Source organism: Notechis scutatus, chromosome 4, assembly GCF_049901735.1.
Source record: "Notechis scutatus isolate UNSWTSFEM ecotype Mainland chromosome 4, rNotScu1.2, whole genome shotgun sequence".
Lineage (NCBI taxonomy): Eukaryota > Metazoa > Chordata > Lepidosauria > Squamata > Elapidae > Notechis > Notechis scutatus.
In genome coordinates, this window is record NC_142012.1 from 116,673,146 (window position 1) to 116,697,795 (window position 24,650).

The 24,650-nt window shown below is 35.9% G+C and overlaps 1 protein-coding gene across 27 annotated transcripts in view; it reads right to left on the reverse strand.

Annotated features, from left to right (window-relative positions):
• TCF7L2 (transcription factor 7 like 2) overlaps positions 1–7,882 on the reverse strand; it is a 206,372-nt gene extending 198,490 nt beyond the window's left edge. For 15 of the 27 annotated variants that reach the window (XM_026670590.2, XM_026670493.2, XM_026670581.2 and 12 more), the window contains exons 1-3: positions 7,005–7,882; positions 6,620–6,686; positions 6,309–6,433 (exon numbers count right to left, since the gene is read on the reverse strand). In XM_026670590.2, the coding sequence (XP_026526375.1) occupies positions 6,309–6,433; positions 6,620–6,686; positions 7,005–7,193 (381 nt within the window). In that variant the 5' untranslated portion in view covers positions 7,194–7,882. Of the gene's footprint in view, positions 1–6,308; positions 6,434–6,619; positions 6,687–7,004 lie in introns of those variants that run through there. The other 12 variants (XM_026670598.2, XM_026670604.2, XM_026670535.2 and 9 more) reach the window with 3 other exon arrangements.
• Between the last annotated feature and the right edge of the window lie 16,768 nt (positions 7,883–24,650).

The window sequence follows — 24,650 nt, forward strand, 5'->3', positions numbered from 1 at the left end:
ATTCATGCCTGTTGGTCTGACTATACAGTAAAAGAATGTGAATCAAGGAAATGAAATACTTAAAAAAGAGTAGAGCTAGTGTCAACCTGAATGTTCATCAACAACAACAAAATGATAACCTGCTAGAATATACTACTATATCATCTTACTGTAAACTAGTGACTATTCTGTTAAGAGATGTACACTTAGCTTAAGAGACTAATACATTACAGAATCCTATTGAATGGGAATCATCATAAACCACTGTCCTAGATACATTGAGAAATTACTATTTAAAAAGTGCTACTTAAAAAAATTACATACAAACATACATATGGGAGGAAAGATGTTTATTTCTTCTCAGATTCCTTTCCTCAAACTAATTTATAAAATGCCTTAGATTAAATAAAATGCATAAAAGATATATGTATATAGTCATTTCTAGAACTTTCTTTAAAAGAGCTGTGCTCTTAAGACTGCTTATAAATGTTAAAATAGAGAGAAAAACATCAAGATACCAATTAAAGAAATATAGTGTTGAAGGGCCCTCTTAAAGTAACATTCTTCTTGCTTTCCAAGACTTTCCTGATGTATAAAAACATGGTTAACCTTTCATCTTCGGATTCCATTTTAGCAATAGTTATCAATCATACATATATTTCCCAAACATCTCTGCATATTCAGCATATTAATTTTTCTCATTAGATAATCAAATAAGTCAACTAGATTTTTATTACTTCCGAGACCCACTTGGAAAAATATATTGTTTAACTCATTACTTCTTAACAAAATAAGATTAGATTTCATTTTTGAAAAAGTGGAATAAGTGGGTTAATTTTATAATTTGTTTTTGAAATCAGCAACATTTGTTTTCTGGGTATTTTGTATCAAAGCTTTTGTTAAAGAAAATGCATAGCTAAACATTCCATAAAAAAAATAGTGTCACACATGGAATTTTTTTATACAAATTATTTTTCTTACATAATTTATTTTTCTTAACATAGAACACCAAGCATTGAAGAGTATTGTACATTTCTTGGGAGGTGTTCTATGAAAAGTGATTGAGAGATTTCCACCTGGAGATCTCCCACAATATTGTAAGAAAGAAGGCAGCTCATATTAGAGATCTGCTTAACATTCTTCAAATTGTTCTTCAGCATTGTAAGAGTTAACTCTGAATCCTATGAAAAGGCTGCCCCACATTTAAGGAGAACAAGCACTAACCTCCCACTCTCCCCAAAACAATCCAAGCTTTTCATGGGCTGATTTTCTTAATTCCTCCCCCCACCTCTCCCATCTCTTATTGCTTATAATTAGTGAAAGAAACCTGACCCACTGCCAGTGTCTATGGACCTTGGATATTATAAGGCCAGCGTGGCGTCAAATATCTTAGCATTCATAAGTGTTATGTGCTGTAAATAAATCCTGTAGATTTATGACCCTTCAGTGCCTGCCAGCAAATGAATGTGGCACATTTCTTTCAGCAGACCTGTGGAGGTACAAGTTTGCTTTTGGTTGTAAAGTTAACCATTTCCTTCACAAACACACCCAATTATCAGTTGCTGGCCAACAATATTTGTCATGGCTCAGTACAGAAACGATGATGTAAATTTAAAAAACTGGTTTGGGAGAATGCATATTATGCAAACAATAAAGCAACAGCTAAAAGTTCTGCAGTAGCAAAAGATAAAAAAGATCCCACCACAGACAGAACACTCTACTTCTACCTATATCTCTAAATCAAATTTAAAAAAAGTTTTTTTTAATCTTCTTTTATCTTCTTCTTTTGTTGGCAACTATATGCACTTCATCTCAAATAATGTCTATTCTGTTCTTCATTTAAAGCTAGCAAGTATGCTTCAAGAAAGGCATGATTTGTTGCCGGTGTTTTTTTCAACTTCTACCCCCATCCGTCCAGCAATCCCCTCTTCTCTATTTAGGGAAACATTTGTTAAATCCAGGTTGTCTCGTGCTTAACAGCCATAACCCAGCTTCCACATAACTGTCAGACAGCTGTAAATGGGGGTTGAGCAATTTTAGTCATGGTATACATCTATGCAAAAGCAAAGAAAAAGAATTCTGCAGCTGTCTTTTTTTTTACTGTCTTTAAAAAACAGAAAGAAGAATAATCTTCCTAATGCATGAACCCTAGAGCTGTTTAAAGTAAAACGCCAAGTTTGGCAAGCCAATAATCTATATTTTAGATCAATCTCCCCTCAAAAAGTAACATAAGAGACATGAAAATGAAAATGTGGTTACATTTTGCCTTCATTAAACATAAAATCTAGCCTTCCAGAGTTTTTCTAAGTGAGAAGCAGGATAATGCATTGGTTCTCTCCTCCAGTCTGACTTTAAAAAGAATTCCGACAAGAGAGGCTGAAAGGACATTACTCATATGAAGTTTACAAAGCTATTTCTGATACAGAAGCAGCATGTTAAGAACTGAGAGCCACAGACAATGTGCTTAATTTTACTGGTTATTTTTGCACAGTTCAGGAGAAGAAAACACTTTTTTTCATTAAAACCATTAATTAAATGAATGGTACAATTTAGTAAACAGCTTGTCCCTGCCAGTGAGCCCCAAACTCACTCAGATTTGAAAACTGGATATAAATGGCTAACATTCAACTACCACCATCATCCTTATTTCAGAAATCAAATTTCAGCCTATAGATTAGCAGTGAATCAAACCTTCACACTTGAAACAGAATTTTGAACTATGCAAAGCTATAAATATTTCTAAAGGACCTGAACAACAAATTAGCATAAATACCAAAGGGCAGGAACACCTGTTCTTTTTTTCAGCATGATAAGCATTTCATTGTTCTCTACTTAAAATGTAATGACCTGCATAATTACAGTAATATTATATTGAACTGCAGAAGCTCAGATTGTCACACTTTTGAAAACTGTTGTCAAAACAATTCATAGCAGGAGGAAAAGGTGGAGGAATCCTATTAACTCTTTACCCCCTTGCATCTAGATTCTTCAATTGAAGATTAAGGAGGGTGGGTCAGAGCATTAAAAAAGGAATTATTAAAATTTTAAATATAGAACTATTCCCCTCCTTTATGCTTATTTTTTAAAATCACAAATAATTCCCTTCCTTTATGCTTAGTAATAAAAAAAATACTCAGAGAAATAAAATCTATCAAAAAAGCAAAAAAGGTAGGAATATATTGAACAACCTTTAATGTTAATAGGAATATTTTGAAATATTAACTGTAAAATTTCAATAACCAGAAAAATTCTTGCTACTTAATTGCTTTATCACTGATTTCTGAAATTAAATTTCATGTCATGAAGTTCTCATGACATCCATTTTCACACAAGTTAGTTCTAAATCCTTTGTTTAAATCTATAATAGAGCCTTCCTTAATGTATATTGGTTCTCTTAACAGCCAGGTATATTATTCTGTGAAAAGCAGAATTAGTATGATGCAGAGGAATCTTTGTTCTCTGAAAAATACAACTATTGCTATCAATTTTGAACAATCTTCAGTAACTGAACTATTACTTGCTATAAGAACATTTATACTTTAATCCCTTCATTCTTACCTGAAAGTAAGAGCTTGCTTCTAAATCAACATTATCTAGGATTGGACTATTAATGATTGCTTTAAAGTATTTATATTTATACAACAAGAACAAAATCATAGATCAGTATTTCTATAAATCAATTTTAAATTATCAAAGGACAAAGATTTTTCTAAATAAAAATAAAACCCCAGGTCTACAGTGGAAAAAGGACAATAATTACCCAGATAAACTTTTAGAAACAATAGTACATTCACTCAAATTGGGAGGGTAGTGCTACTTATGTAAGTAACTATTAGTTATTTACTTACATTCTGAATTGCAAAAACAATATCCTAATTGTTTGAATATATTCTGAACAGTACAATATAAAATCGATTTTTAAATAGTTTTAGCTTTGCAACAAAGTAAAGAATGGATTTTCTTTATAGCTATGATTTAAGTTGCATGACAAAAAGAAAAAAGAAACTGAAATATACAGCTGGCTGTCATGCAAATAATAAAATTGTCTATTGAGGATGGAAAATGCTTTTTGAATTATGTGATGGCGAAGAACAAGGTCACCTGTTATACCAACAACAAAAATAACAGATTTTATACAAAGCACTGACTCCTCAGAAAGGGCTTTATTACTAAGTGATTTTTTTCTATTAAAGATAACTGTTTAGGGCCTGATCCAAAGTCTATTCAAACATTCACATAAATAGTCCCCATTCATTTCAAAAGATGATGTATCTAATCCAGAACAAAAGTATGACCAGAAAAAATGCAATATATATTAAACCACAATATCCTTTATTATATGGAAAAAGGAATTTGTGTCTCATATCTCTAGCCAAACAAATATAAGAGAGAATCTTCATAGACAAATTTAATTTTTCCAAATTATTTCTAGAAATTCCTTGGTGAGTAAATGTATACTGTCATAGTTTACATTAAAATAGCCACAATTTTGCCAACATACAGCATATCCTTTACCTGTCACACTACCTTGCCAATACTGTATTTAGTCATCCTTTCTTTCCATTATACCAAAACTGTGATTATAAAATATATACTTGCTTTGATTATGACCCAAAAATGCAGCAAATTATAAAATATATTCACTAAGTTTATCACATCCTCCAAAATACTTAAAAATACACATGTAAACATGATTTGGTCATCCTTGACCTCTACAACTTGTAATCTGTATTTGGGATCTGAATAAAAACAAGTCTGACCCTGATATTTAATAATGCATTAAAAATATCTCCTATTCCAGACTGGTGTTATCAGGAATCCCACAAGCATTTAATAGTGAATGTATTACTCAACATTTATGTCTGATACTGCCACTATAAGAGAAAAAGGTAATCTGAAGAAACCAAAAGAAAGGTTAAGTAGGATAGAAAACTTATCTTAATTTAAAGATTAAACAGAAAACCTAACAACAGATTGTGTATGAATTCTGCAATCCCTGGGAATATTGTAAGTCAGTTTAGAAATAACATTATAAAAAGTTTACTTCATTTCTAAGAAGAGCAAGTAGAGTTGGAATCAATCTATAATCTATAAAGTAATATAAAATAGTAGCCAACATGAATCAAACTATGAAGATAACTATAAAGCAACAATCTACGGTAATGGCTACAGCAACTTATTTTCTGCCACGCCTTCTGGACTTTCTGCCACACCCATAAAAGTATATATCCTTCAGTAAGAGTAATGTGTGCTGCTTGTGATTTAAAATATTCCATTCATGTAAAGGCTTGTTCTTTTATTTAATTCTTTTGCTAAAATGTAATTGTTTTTAAGAAGAAAAAGATAGTCTATATTTTAATAATCCTGCTGACTCTTACTGAAGCCAGAGAATAAGAAAGTGAGGGAGAGATTCCTTGAGATTTTTTTTTGTAAATAATAAAAAAAAAAATCAGTGGGTACTCCTAAGGCAAGACAGGATCATAGAAATGATAATATACATATTATGTCATAGTTATACAGTGATTATGACATCTCTATCCTTCATGAAAAACCAACTGTGCCTTTTTGAAAACGTTGCTTTGCAAAGGAATGCAAATAACATTTTCCCACTCTGAAAGGACAACACTCTCTTCTCAAGAAACCCTCAGAAATCAAACCAAAAACGAAAAGAAGAAAAATAGAAGGGGGGAAAAAACACACAGAAAAGCAAGATGCTTGCAGTTAAACTGTCATCCGCAATAAATTTAAAAACAAGAGTGCCCGTAAAAGGGTGTAGATAAAAGATACAATTTAACACCAATTAATCATTCAATGGCAACTATCCCAGTAAATTAGTATGTAACTCGGCGAGGGTTAGGACAGCAAATAAAGGGTTAAGTGGGAGGCAAAGTAAAGGGGGAGGGGAGAGAAAGCAAACCCAGTTCGCCACTCAAGAGGGCCGGAGAAAACAGAGCGCTATAGAAATTTCCGAGTTTGGGGAACTTCGAGCGAGCGCGGGCTCTGGCGCTGAGAACCGGGAGGGAGCTTCTTTCTTTAAGTCACCGCGGCTGCATCCACCCCCCACACACTGAAAGTAAAGGAATAAACATGGCGAAGTATAAACAAACCGCTCTCCTCCCTTACCCGCCTCCCCTCCCCTCCCCTGGTCTGCGGAACGCACAAAAGTTTTGGAAAGTTTCTGGCCGTGCCATGGCCGAAGTGGGAAGGAACAGGCGGTACACGCAGGAGCCATTGGGGACTTTGGGAAGAGGGAAAAAAGAGGAGGGAAACGCAGAATCGTAGCAGAAAAACCGGGAAAGGAAACCATTAAAAAAAAAAAAGCCACTCACCGTTCTCGCCGTGGGCGAAAGTGATCCATTGGGGAGGTAGGGGCCGCTCAGGTCGGGAATCATAATAAAGGGATACCCAGGGTACGGTGGGCCCTTAAACAACCCTCCATCTTGCCTTTTCGCAGCTAACATGGCGGGGAAACGAGGAGCCAGAAAAATAAAAGAAGGGAAGGGAAATCAGTTAGAAATCGTTTCACAAAAAAAAATCCAACGAAAACTTTAACGTACTCGAATCTACAGAAAACACAGCCGCCGCTTCCCCACTAAAGGGGAAGAAAATAAGGGGTGGCTGCCAAAGAAAAACAACTTACCTTCCTCTAAACTTTCTCTGGATTTATCTCTGAAACTTTCGGACCTAGGTGGAGGCCGCCTCTCCGCCTTAAAACAAGAACGGGGTTTTGGAGGGGGGGTCAAGATAACAAAAAGAGGGGGGACAGTGAGGAGTGCATGGGAGAGATAGGATGGTGGGGGAGATACGGAAGAAAGAAAACGAGAACGAGTTAAAAGTTTGTGCAAAACATGAGGCAAAACATACGGCAACAAGGCAATTTAGGAACGGGGGGGAAACGAAGTTAGTTGTGTTCTGCCTCTTACCCCCTTTTCCTACTCCCCCCCTCCCCCCAATCTCTTGTCCGACGATCCTCCCGCCAAAGTTGAGCGAGGCAGGTGTGTTTCAAAGGGGGGAACGTTTCTTACCTCCGAGTCGGAGGAGCTGTTTTGATTAGTTTCTGATTCATTGACCAGAGACGACTTGACGTCCGCTAAATCCCTCTCTGCCGAAGAGTTCTCCGAGATCTTCTCTTCTTGCTCCCCTTCGTCTTTAAAAGAGATCAATTCGTCGTTCGCCCCCAAATCGTCCCCTCCACCGCCATTGAGTTGCGGCATCTTCTTCCTGCCTTACCCCCACCAGCAGCAATTTTGCAAGGACGGAGCGAGAGAGAGGCAAAAGGGGAAAAAAATAAGGAAAGAAAAAGGGGGAAGGATATTTTTCTTTAAAAAAAAAAAAAAACAAGGCAGAAAGAAAAGGGAGAAGTTTGTAATTTTAAGAAGAGTCCCAGGTGAAAGTTCTTTTCTTTTTCTTTCCTCTTGGGGAGGGGAACAGAGGGGGAGGAGGAGGAGGAGGAGGAGAAGGAGGGGAGGGCAGTGTCCCTGCTCCTTTCTTTTTGCACCAGTGACTTTGGGTTTCTTCTTTTCCTTCTTCTGGATTTTCTCTCTCTCTCTTTCTCTCTCTCTCTTTTCTTCCGATGATCAGATCAGCATGTAAAGACACGCGGGCAGAGACGCAAAAAATTAATAAGAAAAAAAAATTATATAACGAGGGAGGGTTAAAACGGGGGAGGGGAATTACTTAAAAAAATGGTAACAAACAAACCAAACAAATCAGCTGTAAAAATGGGAGGGGGGGTAGAAGCTGCAGATATAGGAAGCCTGTGCCGGTCGGATTTGAGTGAGTTGAAGTTAGACTGAGAGCTTTTCAGTTCAAAGGCGGCGCTGATTGACAGATAGAAAAAGGGGGATCGAAATCCAGAGGAACGGAGAAGTCTGGGATCCAGGATTATTGACAGGGAGAAAGAAACACTGGGCACTTAATGAGATGCAGGGAGGGCGGGGGATCCCTTGTGACGTGTGCATAAATAAACAGGAGGAGGGGGTAACGGAGAAACTAACAATGATCCCTTTTGGAGAGAGCAGGAAGGGGGGTTTGCGGCGAAGGCTGGCTGGCAGGCAGGCAGGCAGGGGCGACTAGGCGAAGGGAGACAATGTAGAGGGGCGAGGAGACGAACCTGTCAGTCCTAACCCAGCGGGCCAAAGCGAACAAAACTCGGGGTACATCAAACAAAATAGGGAAGGGGGCAAGGCAGGCGCTTCAGCCGTGGCTTTGCACAACCGTCAAGGCAATGAAAGCACCTCTCGGTGCCTTCGTGCTCGCACTTGGTTGCGCACTCAACTTTCCGGCGCGGTGTAGTGAAATTTTTTTAAGAGTTGCATCCGATGCACTTTTACCAGGAAGTGAATTCGGTCCTCTGGGACTTTCTTTCCGAATAACCATGCACGGGCTGGTGCTCCAGTCACTGAGATCGTTTCGCGTTTTTATTTTGCTGGGATAGTGGGGTGCTCTTTTTTTAACGGCGGTGCAATGGTTTCGATCTTCATCTGCGGCCAGAGGAGTGGCCAAAAAACTTTATATATGTATATGTATATATGTATATATAAATATTTTCTCCCTGTTTTATGGCTGAAAGAGAAGGAGAAAGCGAAGAAAACTGAAAGAGAAGGAGAAAGTGAAGAGAACTGCGGTGGTGGCGCGGCTTCCAAATACTTTTGTATCGGATTTGAAAGGGCTGGGTGGGTGGGGGGGAGGGTCCTGGCGCTTCAGTCCAGCACCAACCTGCGTAGCGTAGCTCGAAAAGAAGCCCCGCGATTTCGCGGTGGGTTTTCCCTGGAAGGTCTCTGGGATTCGAGTCTACCGCGCGTTTCCTCGGGTGTGAGTTTCACTGGGCTTACTCCCAAGTAAGCGCCCAAGCCTTAAGAACCCGCAGGCAAAGTGCACCACATCTGGCTTTCTAAGAGCAGGATATCAAAGCCCCAAAACAAGGAGAAAGACCTTTATGAATTTTCCTTTACTTGGGATAGTTTGGTAGAGTAGACGGTAGGAAGAGATGGATGGGACCAGTTAATCGTCCCGCGGGAGAGTCGAAAACAGTGGGACTTTTTAGAAAGAAACTTCTTGTTTTCTTTCTCTTCTGCCACTACAGTTTTCCTTTGACTTCCCGCCATCAGAAAAACTCCAAACGAAGCCAGAATAGGCTCTTCAGAAGAAACACTGCTGCGTGTGTGTGTGTGAGAGAGAGAGAGATCCAACTGTGTGGTCCCCATAGCTGGCTAGTAAATGAATTGCCAAATATAGATTATTAGGGGAGGGGACGGAGGCTGGGTCGTGTAACTCAGGAATGTGCAACACGACATACTCTTCTGCAGTGAGTGATCAGCTTAAACTGGGGAGAAGCAACAGAAGAGGGACGTGGCTGCTAAAAATGACATCTGGCACCCGATTCTACTCTGTTGATGAGTGGAGTAAAACAAATTGATCTTCCAGAGTGACAAATTGTAACAATGGAGGAGTCAAATGGAAACTTTAACATGACCAAGGAACAAAAGTAGCAATGGGAGAGAGGGAGGCAAGAGGAAAAGACACACACTGAGTATGTTCAAGGGGAATTAGTAAATTGCCTAATAGAAATGGTGTCAAAAAGCAAAGGAGGGGCTGTTTAAACAAACAAGCATTTCCCAAAAAGCATATAGCTTGCTGCTCCCTAAGAGCCTCCTGAGCTCTCAAGATTTTCAAAACAAAGCTGATAGGTCATGCAATATTTACAGAGTTTAGAGGGAAGACACTCAGTAAACTATCTGTTCTGGGAAAGAAAAAGAAAAAATAATGCAGAGATTGACATAGCTATGCTACCACTAAGCCACTGTAGAAAATCACATAATCAGTTCCATTTTAAAGGGAAAAAAATCGGGCTATAATATTAATTTTTTAAAAAAAATTGCAACTTAAGGAAAACAAGAGGAACATAAAAAGAGGTAAAATAAATGTGTATGTTTAATCAGACTGGATTGCATAGGACACAAAGAAAGGGGCTAATTACTCTCAGCAGGTAGGAACTAACCTTCAGACTTCATAAATAAATAAATCAGTGAACAATGTCTAAGTGGGAAGGTGGAGACAGAAAAGGATTACTGAAGACACACACACACACACACACACACAGACACCCAAAAAAAGGAGGAGGAGAAAAAAACACTTCTCTACATATGGATGTAATAATTTCTTCTGGGTTTTTTCCCTTTCAGACATTATGAAAAATAACTGATAGAGGACATCAATTTTCCCTGATCAACAATAGTGTTCCTAATAGGCTTGTTTAAAAAAAAAGAGAATTGTTTTATGGAATTATGAATTCTAGCCAAGAAAGTGAAATCTTATTATCTAAAATATTTGTAAGTCAATTTGTTAAAGGTTGGAGGTTTAGATCCAGCCACCAGAAAAATAAATAGCTCAAAATTCATAAGAACGGGTACTGATAATCAAATAAACACTAAAATTTAGAACAATCTCCAATCACACAAACACCCTGAAATTATCCATTATCCGATTTCAGTGACATGTCAGGATGATTCCTGGAAAAAAAATATTTGCAAGATCTTGTATAGGATGGCCAAAAATACCATAACATTTCCATAAGCCAATCTTTTTAAATTGCTTTATATTTGAGTAGCCTGGGACTGTCTTGTACTTTTCAAGTTGAGACCACTTTGAATTTGATACCTACTTAAAGCATTTATTTATATTTATTGAATGTCTGGTTGATCTTTATTGGGCTAAGTCTGGAGTTATTACAGAATTATGCCATAATTTAAAAAGTTTGCTTTGTGAGTTTTAAAATATGCTGGTGTCAGTGATTTCAATGTTACGATATCAAAGTTTAGTGCTACTGTACAGATCTTATATTCCAGTATATAAAGAGCCCTATCAAAAATCTTCAGTGATCTCTCTCTTCCTTTATTAGGTACCTTCCACTCTTAGTGAACTTGTAGCAGCCATTCCTTCAGACTGCACGATTGGGAAGGAGGAAGACAAACCCACTTCACAAGTTTGTTGAGATTGTGTCACTTCCTGAACTGTTTCCATACAGGTTTTGTGTAAGAACTGGTATATATTTTGTCTTATTCTTTCTTTCCTACACCTTTTTTTAAAAACTTCATTTTGTGTCATGCCTTTTAGACTAAAGCTACAAAAAGGAATTCTTTGATTGTTATTGATTTATAAGTCACAAAGGACTCTTCTTTCAGCAGGCTTTAAATATAAACATATTTAGATTGGATCCAAAGGAAATTCTTACAATTGAAAATTGTGAATACTGGTGTGGCTACAAATTCTTTAATGGGATCGGTTCTTAGAATTTGTTTATCCATGACTTGTGGCCACATTCACAAATAATTTAAAATTTAAACTTACTGTTTATTATTAATCAGTTTTATTTTAAAATATTTTAATAGGAATAATCCAATGAAGTTGAATGTGGAAATTTCACAGTAAACAAATACACATTTATTTATTCCATTTATGCCATTCAGGTTGTATTTGAACTTATATCTGGTTGGTTATTTTCATGGCAGAAATGGACAAACTTATTCAGCAGGACACATTCTTAAGTTCATCAAACTTTGATCCCATTGAAATCTGATGGACCATTTCATTATTTAAGTTGCACTGATTTCATTGAGAATACAGATAGTTAATATATGGATTGGATATCTTTCGTTAAGATATCCTAAGTTGCCTATTTCTTTTATTTATGCCATTATAGATTATTAATGAATTGCATTATAACATCATTAAATAAAACATGGTTTATTTATTGATATATTTTAAAAAATCAGAATAGTTTGCAAATTTCTGTAAGTTTGTATTTACTTAGATCTATTATCCAATAATAGACAAGTAAATACAGTAAATAAGCAATAACTAAATTCAGATGAAATGTGATAAAAGCATGCACAGTATTTTATGATGTAAGATCTTGTGATAGAAGGAAACTATAAGAAAGGTTCATAATCAGGTTTTCATAAAATAAGCAACTCAATAAAATAGAATTTAATGTTTAAGCAGATGTATATAGTACATATGTCCACCATAAGCAACTCAATAAAATAGAATTTAATGTTTAAGCAGATATATATAGTACATATGTCCACCAATGTTGGGTGATAAATACTGGGACATTTGGAGCAATTTCTGAATAACCCTATATCATTCAAGAGCCCATGTAGGACATTACCAGCTGAACCCAAGGGACGGGTCAAATGTGTTATCAGTCATGAGTCCCTTTGTGACCACAAGAGATCTAAGTGCAGTACACCTTGAATTCCTGTGACTCTTATCTACCAGCAATTTGCTTGGGCATTAGTAGTTCAGATTCTTTTATAGAGCTTAAGCTTGCAATAAATCTTTATACCAATTTAAACTTCACAGAATTCCTGATTTCCCTGGTGCTGGACAGCCCAATCTTGAATTCCAATCAGTGCTCTTTTTAGTATAGGACATTCCACATAAGTCAATACAACTTAATGTCTGGTTCTGATATGAGATTTTGAAAATCAAAGCCAGATTTTATATATCCTGAAAAATGAAAATGAATATTTTCGTTTTATTTTTGTTATCTGGCTGAGGTAATATTCATAGGCAAAATACAGTTTTATGCAGGAATGAAATACAAGTATCTATAGACAACATATCATTGAAGGGTGTTTGATAAATCTTACATTTAACAAAGTATTGGCTAATATATTATTCTGACACTAAATATAATATAATTGGCAAAGTTAAAAGTTCTTGTGGACGGCCTGTGGAAAGGTTGTCCAAAATTACAGCTATTAAAGGAATGTGATAGAGCTAATTATCAAGGCGTGTGACAGTAAATGATTTCTCTTTAGTCATTAAGGGAGGGAGGCATTGAAATAAAGCCGCTAAAATATTATGCTACCACATAATCAGAATTACAGACCATGCAACAGTCAAATGATATCAAGAAATATGGATTTTCAAGTGGTCTCCCATGCTCCTATGATGATTTGGATAACCATTGGTGGTCCAATCTCAAGGATCATTTTTATAGTAGGACATATATATGAGTAAATTCACCCATGGATATGCCCCCTTCTCTAGCCTGGCACTTTGCCAATTCTTCCTTGGCAGTATGTACCTTGAAACCAGTGGTGGGATTCAATTTTTTTTTACTACCAGTTCTGTGGGCAATGGCAGGGGAAGGATACTGTAAAATCTCCAGTCAGAAGTGGTGTTTGTCAGTTCTCCGAACTAATCAAGATTTCCGTTACCAGTTCTTCAGAACTAGTCAGAACCTGCTGAATACCACCTCTGCTTGAAACTTCAGAGAAATAGATACAAATTATAATTTTATGGGTATAAGAACTGAAATGATCAGGTTCAGATTAACCAACCACCTACATCAAATTAAAAACTTTCCAAATTATGAACACCACTATGTCAGGATCTGCCAACGCAAACTCCTAGAAGATAAACCTTCAGTGATAATTTTCTGGTTGGTGTCAACTTTGTAAAATCAAATATTTACATTTGCAAAGAAATGCACATACATAACTTTGACAATTTTACAATCTTTCATTGAGTTCACTGGAAATAATTTAGAAGTGAATATACTAGGTTCAACAGCATTTTTTTTTTTAAAGAATCAGGAACTTGACTATAAATCATAAACACCTGTTTGCACTAGGGTTCTCATGTTGTATCTTGAATGAAAACAAATGCAGAGTTTGCTACAACTAAAGTAATACAATATTCAAGGGAAAATTCAGTCTGATCCTTTATGTGACTTGTGATTTATGGTCTGTTGCCAAATTTTAACTAACAGCTGCTATTTTGTCTAAAGCAAGTGCTTGAAGCATGGGCTTCCAAAAAATTTTAGGCTGGATTGTTGTCTTTTAACACTAAAGAAAAGTCTGCTTTTCTGCAGTGCTTCCTTAATGTTGGAATAATATACATAATAATTCTCTGATGATAAGATAGGATGATGGTGCACCTTCTATATCAAAGTCTTGTTATAGATTTTAGTAAGTAACATACTATCTCAATTGATTGGATATTGATGAGAAGGAAATTTCTTTAACTTTAATGGGAACTGAAAATGACCCTAAGACTTGACCACATTATTCACAGTTCTAACAAAAATTGATAGAACCAGTAAGTTCAAAATACTGTACATAATATAAACATTTTTAGTTATTACACTGTTTCAATTAGAAATAGTTGAATACATAACAAAAGTATACTGCAAGTGGAGCTGGCACATGGGCATAGTTTCTCTCTCCCTCCCTCCCTCCCTCCTTCTCTCTCTGTGTCTCTTTCTATCTCTATCTCTCTCTATCTCTATCTATCTCTATCTCTATCTCTCTGTGTGTGTGTGTGTGTCTCAAACTGTGTAAAACTGAAAAGTTAGCCAATATTAAAATTGCTAAGCAGCAAATACAGAAAGTAAAAACAAAATGATACACAGAAGTAAAACAAAAAGCCCACAGTAGTAAGATGAAATAGGGAGGAAGATCAGTTGATGGCTGTTCTGGAAACCTGCTGAGTTGGATTCCTCCTTTTTCAGCCTTGTGACATATATGGAGACATAGGATATTCATGGCCAGAAAATCTTTTAGTCAAAATTAAGTTCTACTATCAACTTCTTGGAAGTCCTCTTAGACAAATAATTCAGAGCATGCCTAGTACATCTGTAACTACAATCTAGAGATGGTAACATTGGCATAATTTGCAACGGTAGTGTTCAAACATTGTAAAATGAAATAATGATAGATATATGATCAGTTTCAAATATGATTTAATACAAGAATGAATGTTCTAGGTTCTTCTTTTTCTGTTCCTCCTTCTGGTTAGAAGAAACTGTCTTGGTTTTCTTATTCTGTAAGCAACTCAGAGGGCCATTTAGGTGAAGTATCAAATAATAATGTATTTTTGTTTTTACAAAACCATTTTAAAATGCCACCTTATATAATCAATTGAAAAAACATGTAGAGAAAATTATAAATGTTTAGATTGCAATTATGGTACAGCATTTTAAACTGTTCTCTTATATCAGACTTCCTGACAGAGGAAAAGTACTGTTCATTTATTCATTTGTTTGTTTTTTAAATGTATATACCTTAATGTTTGTCACTAAGCACTGCCTGGAGCTATAACCAACATAATGAAACTAAACTTTTTAAATGCAAGCAATTAGAAATACCAAAAGCGAATGGTTTTTACTTCAGCCTTCTTCCTGATGTTCGATTTTTCAAAAGTTCTTTTACAAAGGACAACATTTAAAAATGCTGTTTTCCATCTGTTGTGCAGATATAACCTATAATCTCAGATACATACACACTACTTGAAGGATATAGGTGCATAGCAATATAGAATCTCACAATTGTTTTATTGGTGTTCTTTCAAAACCTACACATTGTTGCCAGAGGAATGTATCCCATATGAATGACATTATCCAGATATGTGTGTGCTACTCTTAAGCTGAATGTGCTATCTTGGCGTTAAGTTAAATTTGTTTTAACCATGTTTATTAGATTTATATTCTATTTTTATCACATGAGTTCAAGGTAACTTCATGAAGATCTGTTATTATTACAGCTACTGCTCTGTCAGAAAAGATAACCTTAGAACACGGGACTGGCCCAAAGTCACCAGGACAGCTTCCATGCCTGAGAATAGACTTGGTTTTTCCTATTCCTGGTTTTAAATATCAACAACTGCCCTACAGTTGGCTGGGTTCATTATTATTTAGCATGACATATGAACCTGTACATTTGGTAGAGTAGACAGAGAAAGTTCAAGGGACTTGAGTTAAATCCCTATTTGATTGTGTAGCTCACAGAGAGACTTGGGATCAGCATGTAGCCTTGGATAATCTCCTTTATAGACCTCTAAAGCTAAAAAGAAGATACAATGTGTGGTGTCTTGAACTCCTTGAAAATAAGGAAAGGATACAGTTCTAAAACATATGTATCTTGCTGCTAAACATTTGCACTTACAAACTGTATTGTGCTATATTTTGTTTAAGTGACTGAAGAGAATCACATTAAGTTACAAGAAAAGTACTCTACCAGTTAAAACAGAATTTCTTTTAAAATTATTTGGCAATGTACACTTATTGCTACTTTATAACAGAAAGTTTTATGTCTTCTTTATTTATAGTAAATTTGCTTGGGATTCCCCAGGATACCTGATAACTTTTACAGTGAGTGGTAAAATTTACCAGCTAATTTTCTCAGAAGAGAAGGGCCTCAAGCAGATCTATAACTTGTCATAAATTCCTATATAAAACTGTATGAGCCTATATCATCTTACAAGAAAGTTGCATTTCTGTTAATGAACCATTTTTTACAAAAATGATCATATTCTCAGTGGATTTAGGCAACACATTTTCAGTCCTTGAAGCATCTATTCTAAACTAATCGATTCAAAATGGACTTCTTTGGGATTATTGTTACATAGCAATGTTTGAGCATTTGTTTCATTTACTCAAGAATGATTCTATTGTCTTCAGTTGTTTCAATAAAACTATTGAAAATATTGGCCTTGACTGTCATTAAATACAAAGATATACTGTATAGCAGAGTAGAAACAATTCTGTTTAGTTATGTATCTAAAGTGTTTTAAATAGCCTCCAGAACTAGGTTCCATTAGAAGACAACAAAAATAGTTGTTTAAAGACATCTCATGAAGACAGCTAACAGACTCTTTATTAATTGTATCATTTTATTATGTGTGCATTCTTAATGTTGCATTTTTAATCCTTTAAAGATATAAAACATTAAAATATGTTTTTTTTATTTAATAATTTATATGACACTTTGAACAGACTATGTGGCTGCATAGAAGGGTTTCTACATATTTCTTACATCCAGGTAGCTACTTGTCTCCTTGTCTATCCAGGTAGTTACTTGTAATTTTCCAAGTCACAGTAGTTTGTTTGATAACAGTATAATTTGTAATATTTTCTGTGAATATAACTTTGTGGTTTGTAAACAATAGTTTATTGCTTCATAGAAATATCAGGTGTAACTTAGCAAACCAAAGTTAAAGCAAATCATTGCTTCATGTAGTGTACTTGCCTGATAATGACCAACTCTGTTTGGCTACTGCTAAACTCTTCCTGTTATCTGCTTTATCAGGTTGATGTTAGACATCCATAAAGTAGCATGATTTATAATAATATCAAGACATAGAGTAAAGATGGTCATCTATATTATTCTTAGAGACCTGGCTGGATCCTCAGTCTTGTTCCACTCAAGATGATGTCAAGCTTGGAAGTCATCTTGGCACCACAGCTTCATCTGTATTTGAGAATGGAATGGAATGAAACTGAACAGAGTAGAATACTTTATTTGTCCAAGTGTGATTAGACAAACAAGGAATTTGTCTCTGGTGCAGAAGTTCTCAGTGTACATTCAAAACCACAGAGTAATAATCATAATAATGATACCAATAAGAGTAGGTAATAGAAAAGTTGAGAAGGATAGTAAAGCAGCCATACCACATGGGTAAACATACTGTGACATAAGACAATACTGTGGGAATTAGGTGTTCAGCAAAGTGATGGCATGATGGAAAAACTGTCTTTGTGTCTAGTTGTTTTGGCATGCAAGGCTCTATATCGGCATCCGGTGGGAAGAGTTGAATCAGTTTATGTCCAGGATGAGTGGGGTCTACAGATACTTTCTCACCCTCCTTTTGACCTGTGCAATATACAGGTTCTCAATGGAAGGCAGGCTGGTTGCAATTGTTTTTTCTGCAGTCCTAACTATCTGTTGAAGTCTGTACCTGTCCTATTTGGTTTCTGCACCAAACCAGACATTTATAGAAGAACCAATGACAAATTCAATAATCTCTCTGTAGAACTGTATCAACAGCTCCTGAGGCTGCCTAAACTTTCTAAGTGGACTCAGGAAGAACATTCTTTATTGTGCCTTTTTAATGATGACATCTAATGTTAGATGTTCATTTCAAATCCTGGGAGATTATATAACCCCAAAACTTGAAGAACACTACTGTTGATACTGTGTAGTCTAATATAGCAAGACATGGTAGAACAGGAGAGCTCCTCATAAAATCCATTCTCATCTTTACAGTTTTAAACGTGTTCAGCTCCAGATTCTTCCAGCTGCACCACAGGATCAGTTGTTCATCACTGTTTTGAATGAAACCAATGCTTGTTTGTAGCATCTGCAAACTTCAGTACTTTAACAAAATATTGTCCTGTTGTGATTCTGAATCTGTGATATTGGTCTTTTCATGATAATAACATATAAAATGCATCAACCACAGCTCTCCCACCTCCTGGTAGAATTGGCAAACTTGTTATTTATTCATCTTTATTTTAAAACATTGCTTTAGTACATACAGCATACTTATTTTATATATCCCCAAGAGGGAAGATACCACAAGAGCAGTTTATAAACTTGAAATCAAGAACAAAAGACATGGAAACACAATGATAAAGCCAATGTAAATTTTAAAACTCCAAAGTTTTAACAGTATTTGAATTTGGGTTGTGACAACACCAGCAAGATGGGTGAGTGGAGGAGGAAAAAAACGATGGAAGAGACCCTTTCCTGGTACAGGTCCATTATAACATAGTGGGAAAAGGCATATGGGGAAAAAAGGCAAAGGTGACTTCAATAGGTACATTGGAAAATAGGTGGAGAAGACTATTTTAGATTGTCTGATTGATCTCTGGTTGTTTTCCCTCTGAAAAGTTGATTGTGGCAAAAAAATTCCAGAAACTTTGATACAGTATAACAACTACAAAGAAAATAGCAGCAAAAAACAAAAACAAATCAGAGGATTCTAAATAGAAATTCTTTTTACTTAGAAGTTTTCAGAGATCAGATGCCATAGCTAAGAAATATTCCTTCAAGATGCTATCTCCATTATTTGGGATATTGAAGATGCCACTTTTATGAAGATTATTTATGTCAGAATATTATTAAAAGAATGAAATTATTTATTTATTAATTTAAAAAATCTTGGTCATTTCTGATCCCTGACTTCTCTGCTGTATTAATTATACCAACACTTATTTGAACTTAAATTATGTTACATTTCTAGATTCTGATGGTCTTTTCCCCCTAGATGGTAAAAAGTGTTAATAGCTCATAGACAGAGACCGGTGTCTAATGTCATGCTATCATGAAATTGTTTCAATTCTTATACATGTATGTAATGAGAAAAGAGGTTCTGAAAAACCAAAGCATCCATAAATTTATCATTTTATTGACAGCATATCTTTTAACCATAACAGCGATGGAAGAAGCCCAATAAATGAAACATTTACTGAATAACTTGCCTTATTTTCAAGCAGTATGTGATTCCTTTCTAGCTGTCTCCAGAAGATGTTTTTAGCTTAATTTGCTCCCTGGAAATTTCACTCGCTAGAGTTCTACATCTATGACGTTTTATTGCCTGAAGCGAAGTCTGAATAAGAACTTTCTTAAGATATACTTATCCTAATGCCAATCTACAATCATTGGACTACAGTAGTTTGATTTATGTGTACTCCACCTGGTGCATGGTTTGCATGCTTTCAGACATTCACTGATTTCTCTCTGTGGATAAAACCATGCTAACCTCTATGCCATTATAATTTATTTACTTTTTTATTTACAAGACTTATATAGTTACCTATCTGTTACAATGATTCCAGGGGCTTCATAACAATCCAGAAAGCATCATTAAAAACATACCCTTCCTTTAGGCCTCAGACCAAATATGCAACCCCACCCGCCCACTCCTTATCCCTAGCCCATTGCTTGGGATAAGAACCAGATCTTTTTACCCCTCTGGAGGGCTAAAAGTGTAGGAATCCTTCTGATCTCCAGTGGGAGGCTTTTGTGTTTTTTAAAGAACTGGGGTGGCTACTGAGAAGGCACTCCTCCAATGTACCATCAGATGATAACATGCAAGGGAGGGAACCTGAAGTGCATCTATCATACATAACCTGATAGGACCAGCAGATATCCCGGGACAGGCAGACCCACAATGCTTCATCCAGTTGTATATACAACAAAATAAAACACAAATAGAAAAACACATACAAAAAGATCATGTATCACTACCAGGGGGAAAAAAATCCCTACAGGTAAAATATAAAAAAAGCTACATTCATCAGTAAGCAAGGAATATTCACCTGACAGTAAACAATCACAGATGAGTTGAGGTGCACTTTAGCTGGCAATGTTGGTGAATGTTGGAAGAGTTTCTGCTAAATGTTACAATTCAAAAATAAAACTGCTACTGGAGAGTAACTTGCACTGGTGTACCATAAATGTCAGTAATTTTAAATACAATTAACTTCCACTAGACTGTACTGTGAGAATCAGCTGTCATGCCTAAAATTATAAATAAACAAGGCAGTACACCAAAGGAAGATCTATTTGCATTATGATAATAAGAATGTGTTATTCCTGAGTTAAATACAGAATAACAGAATTGGAAGGGACATTGGTTTTTTTTTTAATCCAACCCTCTGGTCAGGCAGAAAACCCTATACCATTTCAGACAAATGGTTTTCCAATGAGAATACCATGATGCTCCCTTCAATAGAAGGCCTTGCTATCATTTGGTCTACTTTCCAACATTGTAAAAGATTCAGATACTGTTTTTGGAATTTCTCTGCTTTCCTGTTTAACAAAAATAGTAGTAAGAGCAGAATAGTGGCACAATGCCACTAGTGAAGGATAACACTGAGAATCCTCTGTGTGGGAGCTCTGAAAAAACCTAGAAGTTTAGTGTAGCAATTCAGGTGCTAGACTAGAATTTGGGACACTATTAATGCTGTTCTTCCATGAGTCTTGGAAGCCAGATGAGTTTGGGTCTGGGGCCAATCTCTCAGACCAAACCCCCAGACAGGATTGTTATTGTGGGGAAAAAAGGAAAATCATGAGTTCCTCAGACAGGCTCTAAATCGAATAACTTTATATCCAATAAAACCAATGGTACAAATTAATTATTAAATGTAATCCCATTGATTTCAATGAATCCTAATGACTAGTATTATCTGCAAGAAGGAATCCTTTTTTTTAATTTATGTACTATCTGCAGAGGTTGATAAACAGACGGGGGGGGGGGCAATGTTAGATCTGTCCCTACTAAAGAAGAGAGGGGAAAAAACTCCAAAATTGAAGGACAAATATTTTGACCACAGAGTGCTATTTCTCTACTCATTCCCTCCACTTTTTTTTAAATAAAGGCAAGTGATACTATGTACATTCTCTGCCAGTGGTGGATCAAACTTTCATAAATGCTAGTCAGCTAAAATATGTGATAGAGAATTCTGCAGAAGCAACTGAGCATAATTTGCTTTCATAAAGTAAGACTGTCACCAGTATGTTCAAATACAGGTTTCTCTTTGCAGCAGGGAAATGAGGCTGCTGCATACCAAAAAAGAAGTGGCAAGGGAGACGTTGTCTGGCTTCTGCTGTTGTCTCTGGCACATTCAGTATGTGTGTCGCCTGAGGGCATAAGTAAGCAGAAGAGATAGAATGGACAGGTCTCCCTGTAATAAAGTTAAGTGTCAATCTGCTTTCCAAGTAATGTGTACAGTATGAACACTCGGAATATTCCCAGAGAGATCAATATCAAGAATACTTCTGAGAATTAATGTTTTTTTATATTGATATCTTAAGAGAATACTTTGGCTGAAATCAGAACGAAAAGTCGGGTGCCTTCAAAAAACAGTGTAGACCCAGGGGTACAGAAATTGAGAAATTATATATATATAAAGCTACTCTTATTACAAATGAGACTTCAATTACAGTAGCTGATTTTTATAGCAAACAATATTTATGTATGAATAATAATGGAATTAATCAGAATAAGCATCTTGCTATTGCTTTCTTACGCCACAAGAAGTCAGAGATAAAGTATCTGACCTCATTCAGGTAATAGTTTAAAAATATGTACATGGAAGTAATGCCAAGAAAGACAGGATTGCTTGAGCAGAAATAATTCACATTATTAAATAAACATTATATTTCCAAACAAGCCATAGAATACATAGATGGCAGCATGAATTCTGTCAGATTAAATGCAAGCAGGATTATTCTGGTATTCATTAATGCATTTTTCTACTTGAACTCATTCTTCAAACATTATTTCTGAGGCACACCATTTGTCTTTTTATGCATAAAGTTCCTGAGTCTTGGTTTGGTAATAATTTAGAATGGGAAAGTACACTCTGAAACCTACTCCATGTAAATTATAACTAAACTGTAATGTTTATTGAGATGAGTCCTCATAACCACTATTCAGTTAATCTTAATTGAAGTCATGTTTATTTTTTATTTAAAACCCTTCTGCTTCCTTCAGCAACTGATTCTACCCAATTTTTAATGAATAGCCTGCTACAAGCTACAATACATAAAGACCAAATTGGAACACAAAACTTTCACTGTACTTTTGTGTTATACTGCATGCATGTATGCATATGTTACTGCTATGAGACTAAATCTTCAATCTGTCAGATATGACCCTTTTCACAATTCGTTGTTACTGTTTAAACATGAACAATAGTTTGCTTCTTAGGATGATTTCTGTGGAATGATCTTAATAGCCTTGGCCATATTAAGTAGTATAATTGAAGTAGAATAATAATAATGCTTTATTGTCACTTTGAATGTACACTACTCGGCTTACATTCAAATGAATTTCTATTGCATACAACTCTCAAAAGGGCACCACCTCCAATATATACTACATTAATATGGCAAAATAAATATATACAAAATTATGTATATACCCATATATAACACAGAGAAATAACACAATTTTGGATATTAAGGACTTATTATATCCACTATATAAGCAAAAATATTTTATTTTGCTTTACTTTGTTGTTTGTTTACTAGGATATTTATACATCATCTATTTACAGGTGAAACTCGAAAAATTAGAATGTCGTGCAAAAATTCATTTATTTCAGTAATGCAACTTAAAAGGTGAACCTAATATATGACATAGACTCATTACATGCAAAGCAAGATAGTTCAAGCCATGATTTGTCATAATTGTGATGATTATGGCTTATAGCTCATGAAAACCCCAAATCCACAATCTCAGAAAATTAGAATATTACATGCAATCAATAAAACAAGGATTGTACATAGAACAATACGGACCTCTGAAAAGCATAAGCATGCATATGTACTCAGTACTTGGTTTGGGCCCCTTTTGCAGCAATTACGGCCTCAATGCTGCATAGCATGGAAGCTATCAGTCTGTGGCATTACTGAGGTGTTATGGAAGACCAGGATGCTTCAATAGCAGCCTTCAGCTCTTCTGCATTGTTCGGTCTCATGTCTCTCATCTTTCTCTTGGCTTCTCTATGTGGTTCAGGTCAGGCGAGTTTGCTGGCCAATCAAGCACAGTAATCCCACAGTCATTGAACCAGGCTTGGGTACTTTTAGCAGTGTGGGCAGGTGCCAAGTCCTGCTGGAAAATGCAGCATCGCCATAAAGCTCATCTGCAGAAGGAAGCATGAAGTGCTCCAAAATCTCCTGGTAGATGGCTGCGTTGACCCTGGACTTAATGAAGCACAGTGGACCAACACCAGCAGATGACATGGCTCCCCAAATCAACACAAACTGTGGAAACTTCACACTGGACTTCAAGCATCTTGCAGTGTGTGCCTCTCCATTCTTCCTCCAGACTCTGGGTCCTTGGTTTCCAAATTAGATGCAAAAGTTGCTCTCATCAGAAAAGAGGACTTTGGACCACTGAACAACAGACCAGTTCTGTTTTTCTTTAGCCCTGGTAAGATGCTTCTGACGTTTGTTGTTCAGGAGCGGCTTGACAAGAGGAATATGATATTTGAAGCCCATGTCCAGGATCCATCTGTGTGTGGTGGCTCTTGATGCACTGACTCCAGCCTCAGTCCACTCCTTGTGAAAGTCCCCAACACTTTTGAATGGCCTTTTCCTGACAATCCTCTCCAGGCTGCAGTCATCCCTGCTGCTTGTGCACCTTTTTCTTCCACACTTTTCCCTTCCACATAACTTTCTATTAATGTGCTTTGATACAGCACTTTGGGAACATCCAACTTCTTTTGCAATTACCTTTTGAGGCTTTCCCTCCTTATGGAGGGTGTCAATGATGATTTTCTGCACAACTGTCAGGTCAGCAGTCTTTCCCATGATTGTGATTCCTACTGAACCAGACTGAGAGACCATTTAAAGGCTCAAGGAACCCTTTGCAGGTATTATGGCTTAATTAGCTGATTAGAGTGGGACACTTTGAGCCTAGAATATTGAACAATATTCTAATTTTCTAAGATTGTGGATTTGGGGTTTTCATGAGCTGTAAACCATAATCATCTCAATTACAACAAATCACAGCTTGAACTATCTTGCTTTGCATGTAATGAGTCTATCTCATATATTAGTTTCACATTTTAAGTTGCATTACTGAAATAAATGAACTTTTGCACGATATTCTAATTTTTTGAGTTTCACCTGTATATTTATTTATAGATCATCTATTAATCTAAATATTTCTTACTGTAATGGATTAGATTGTAGATATAAAACATATATATTTTTAAGTAAAACAAAATGAAATTTAAAAAAAAACTAACATTAATTTAACTAAATTAATTCTTACTAAATCCACTAATATACATAACCTTAAATCCAGACCAATAAAATACAACTATAACATAATACATAATACATTTTGACTTAACAAGATGC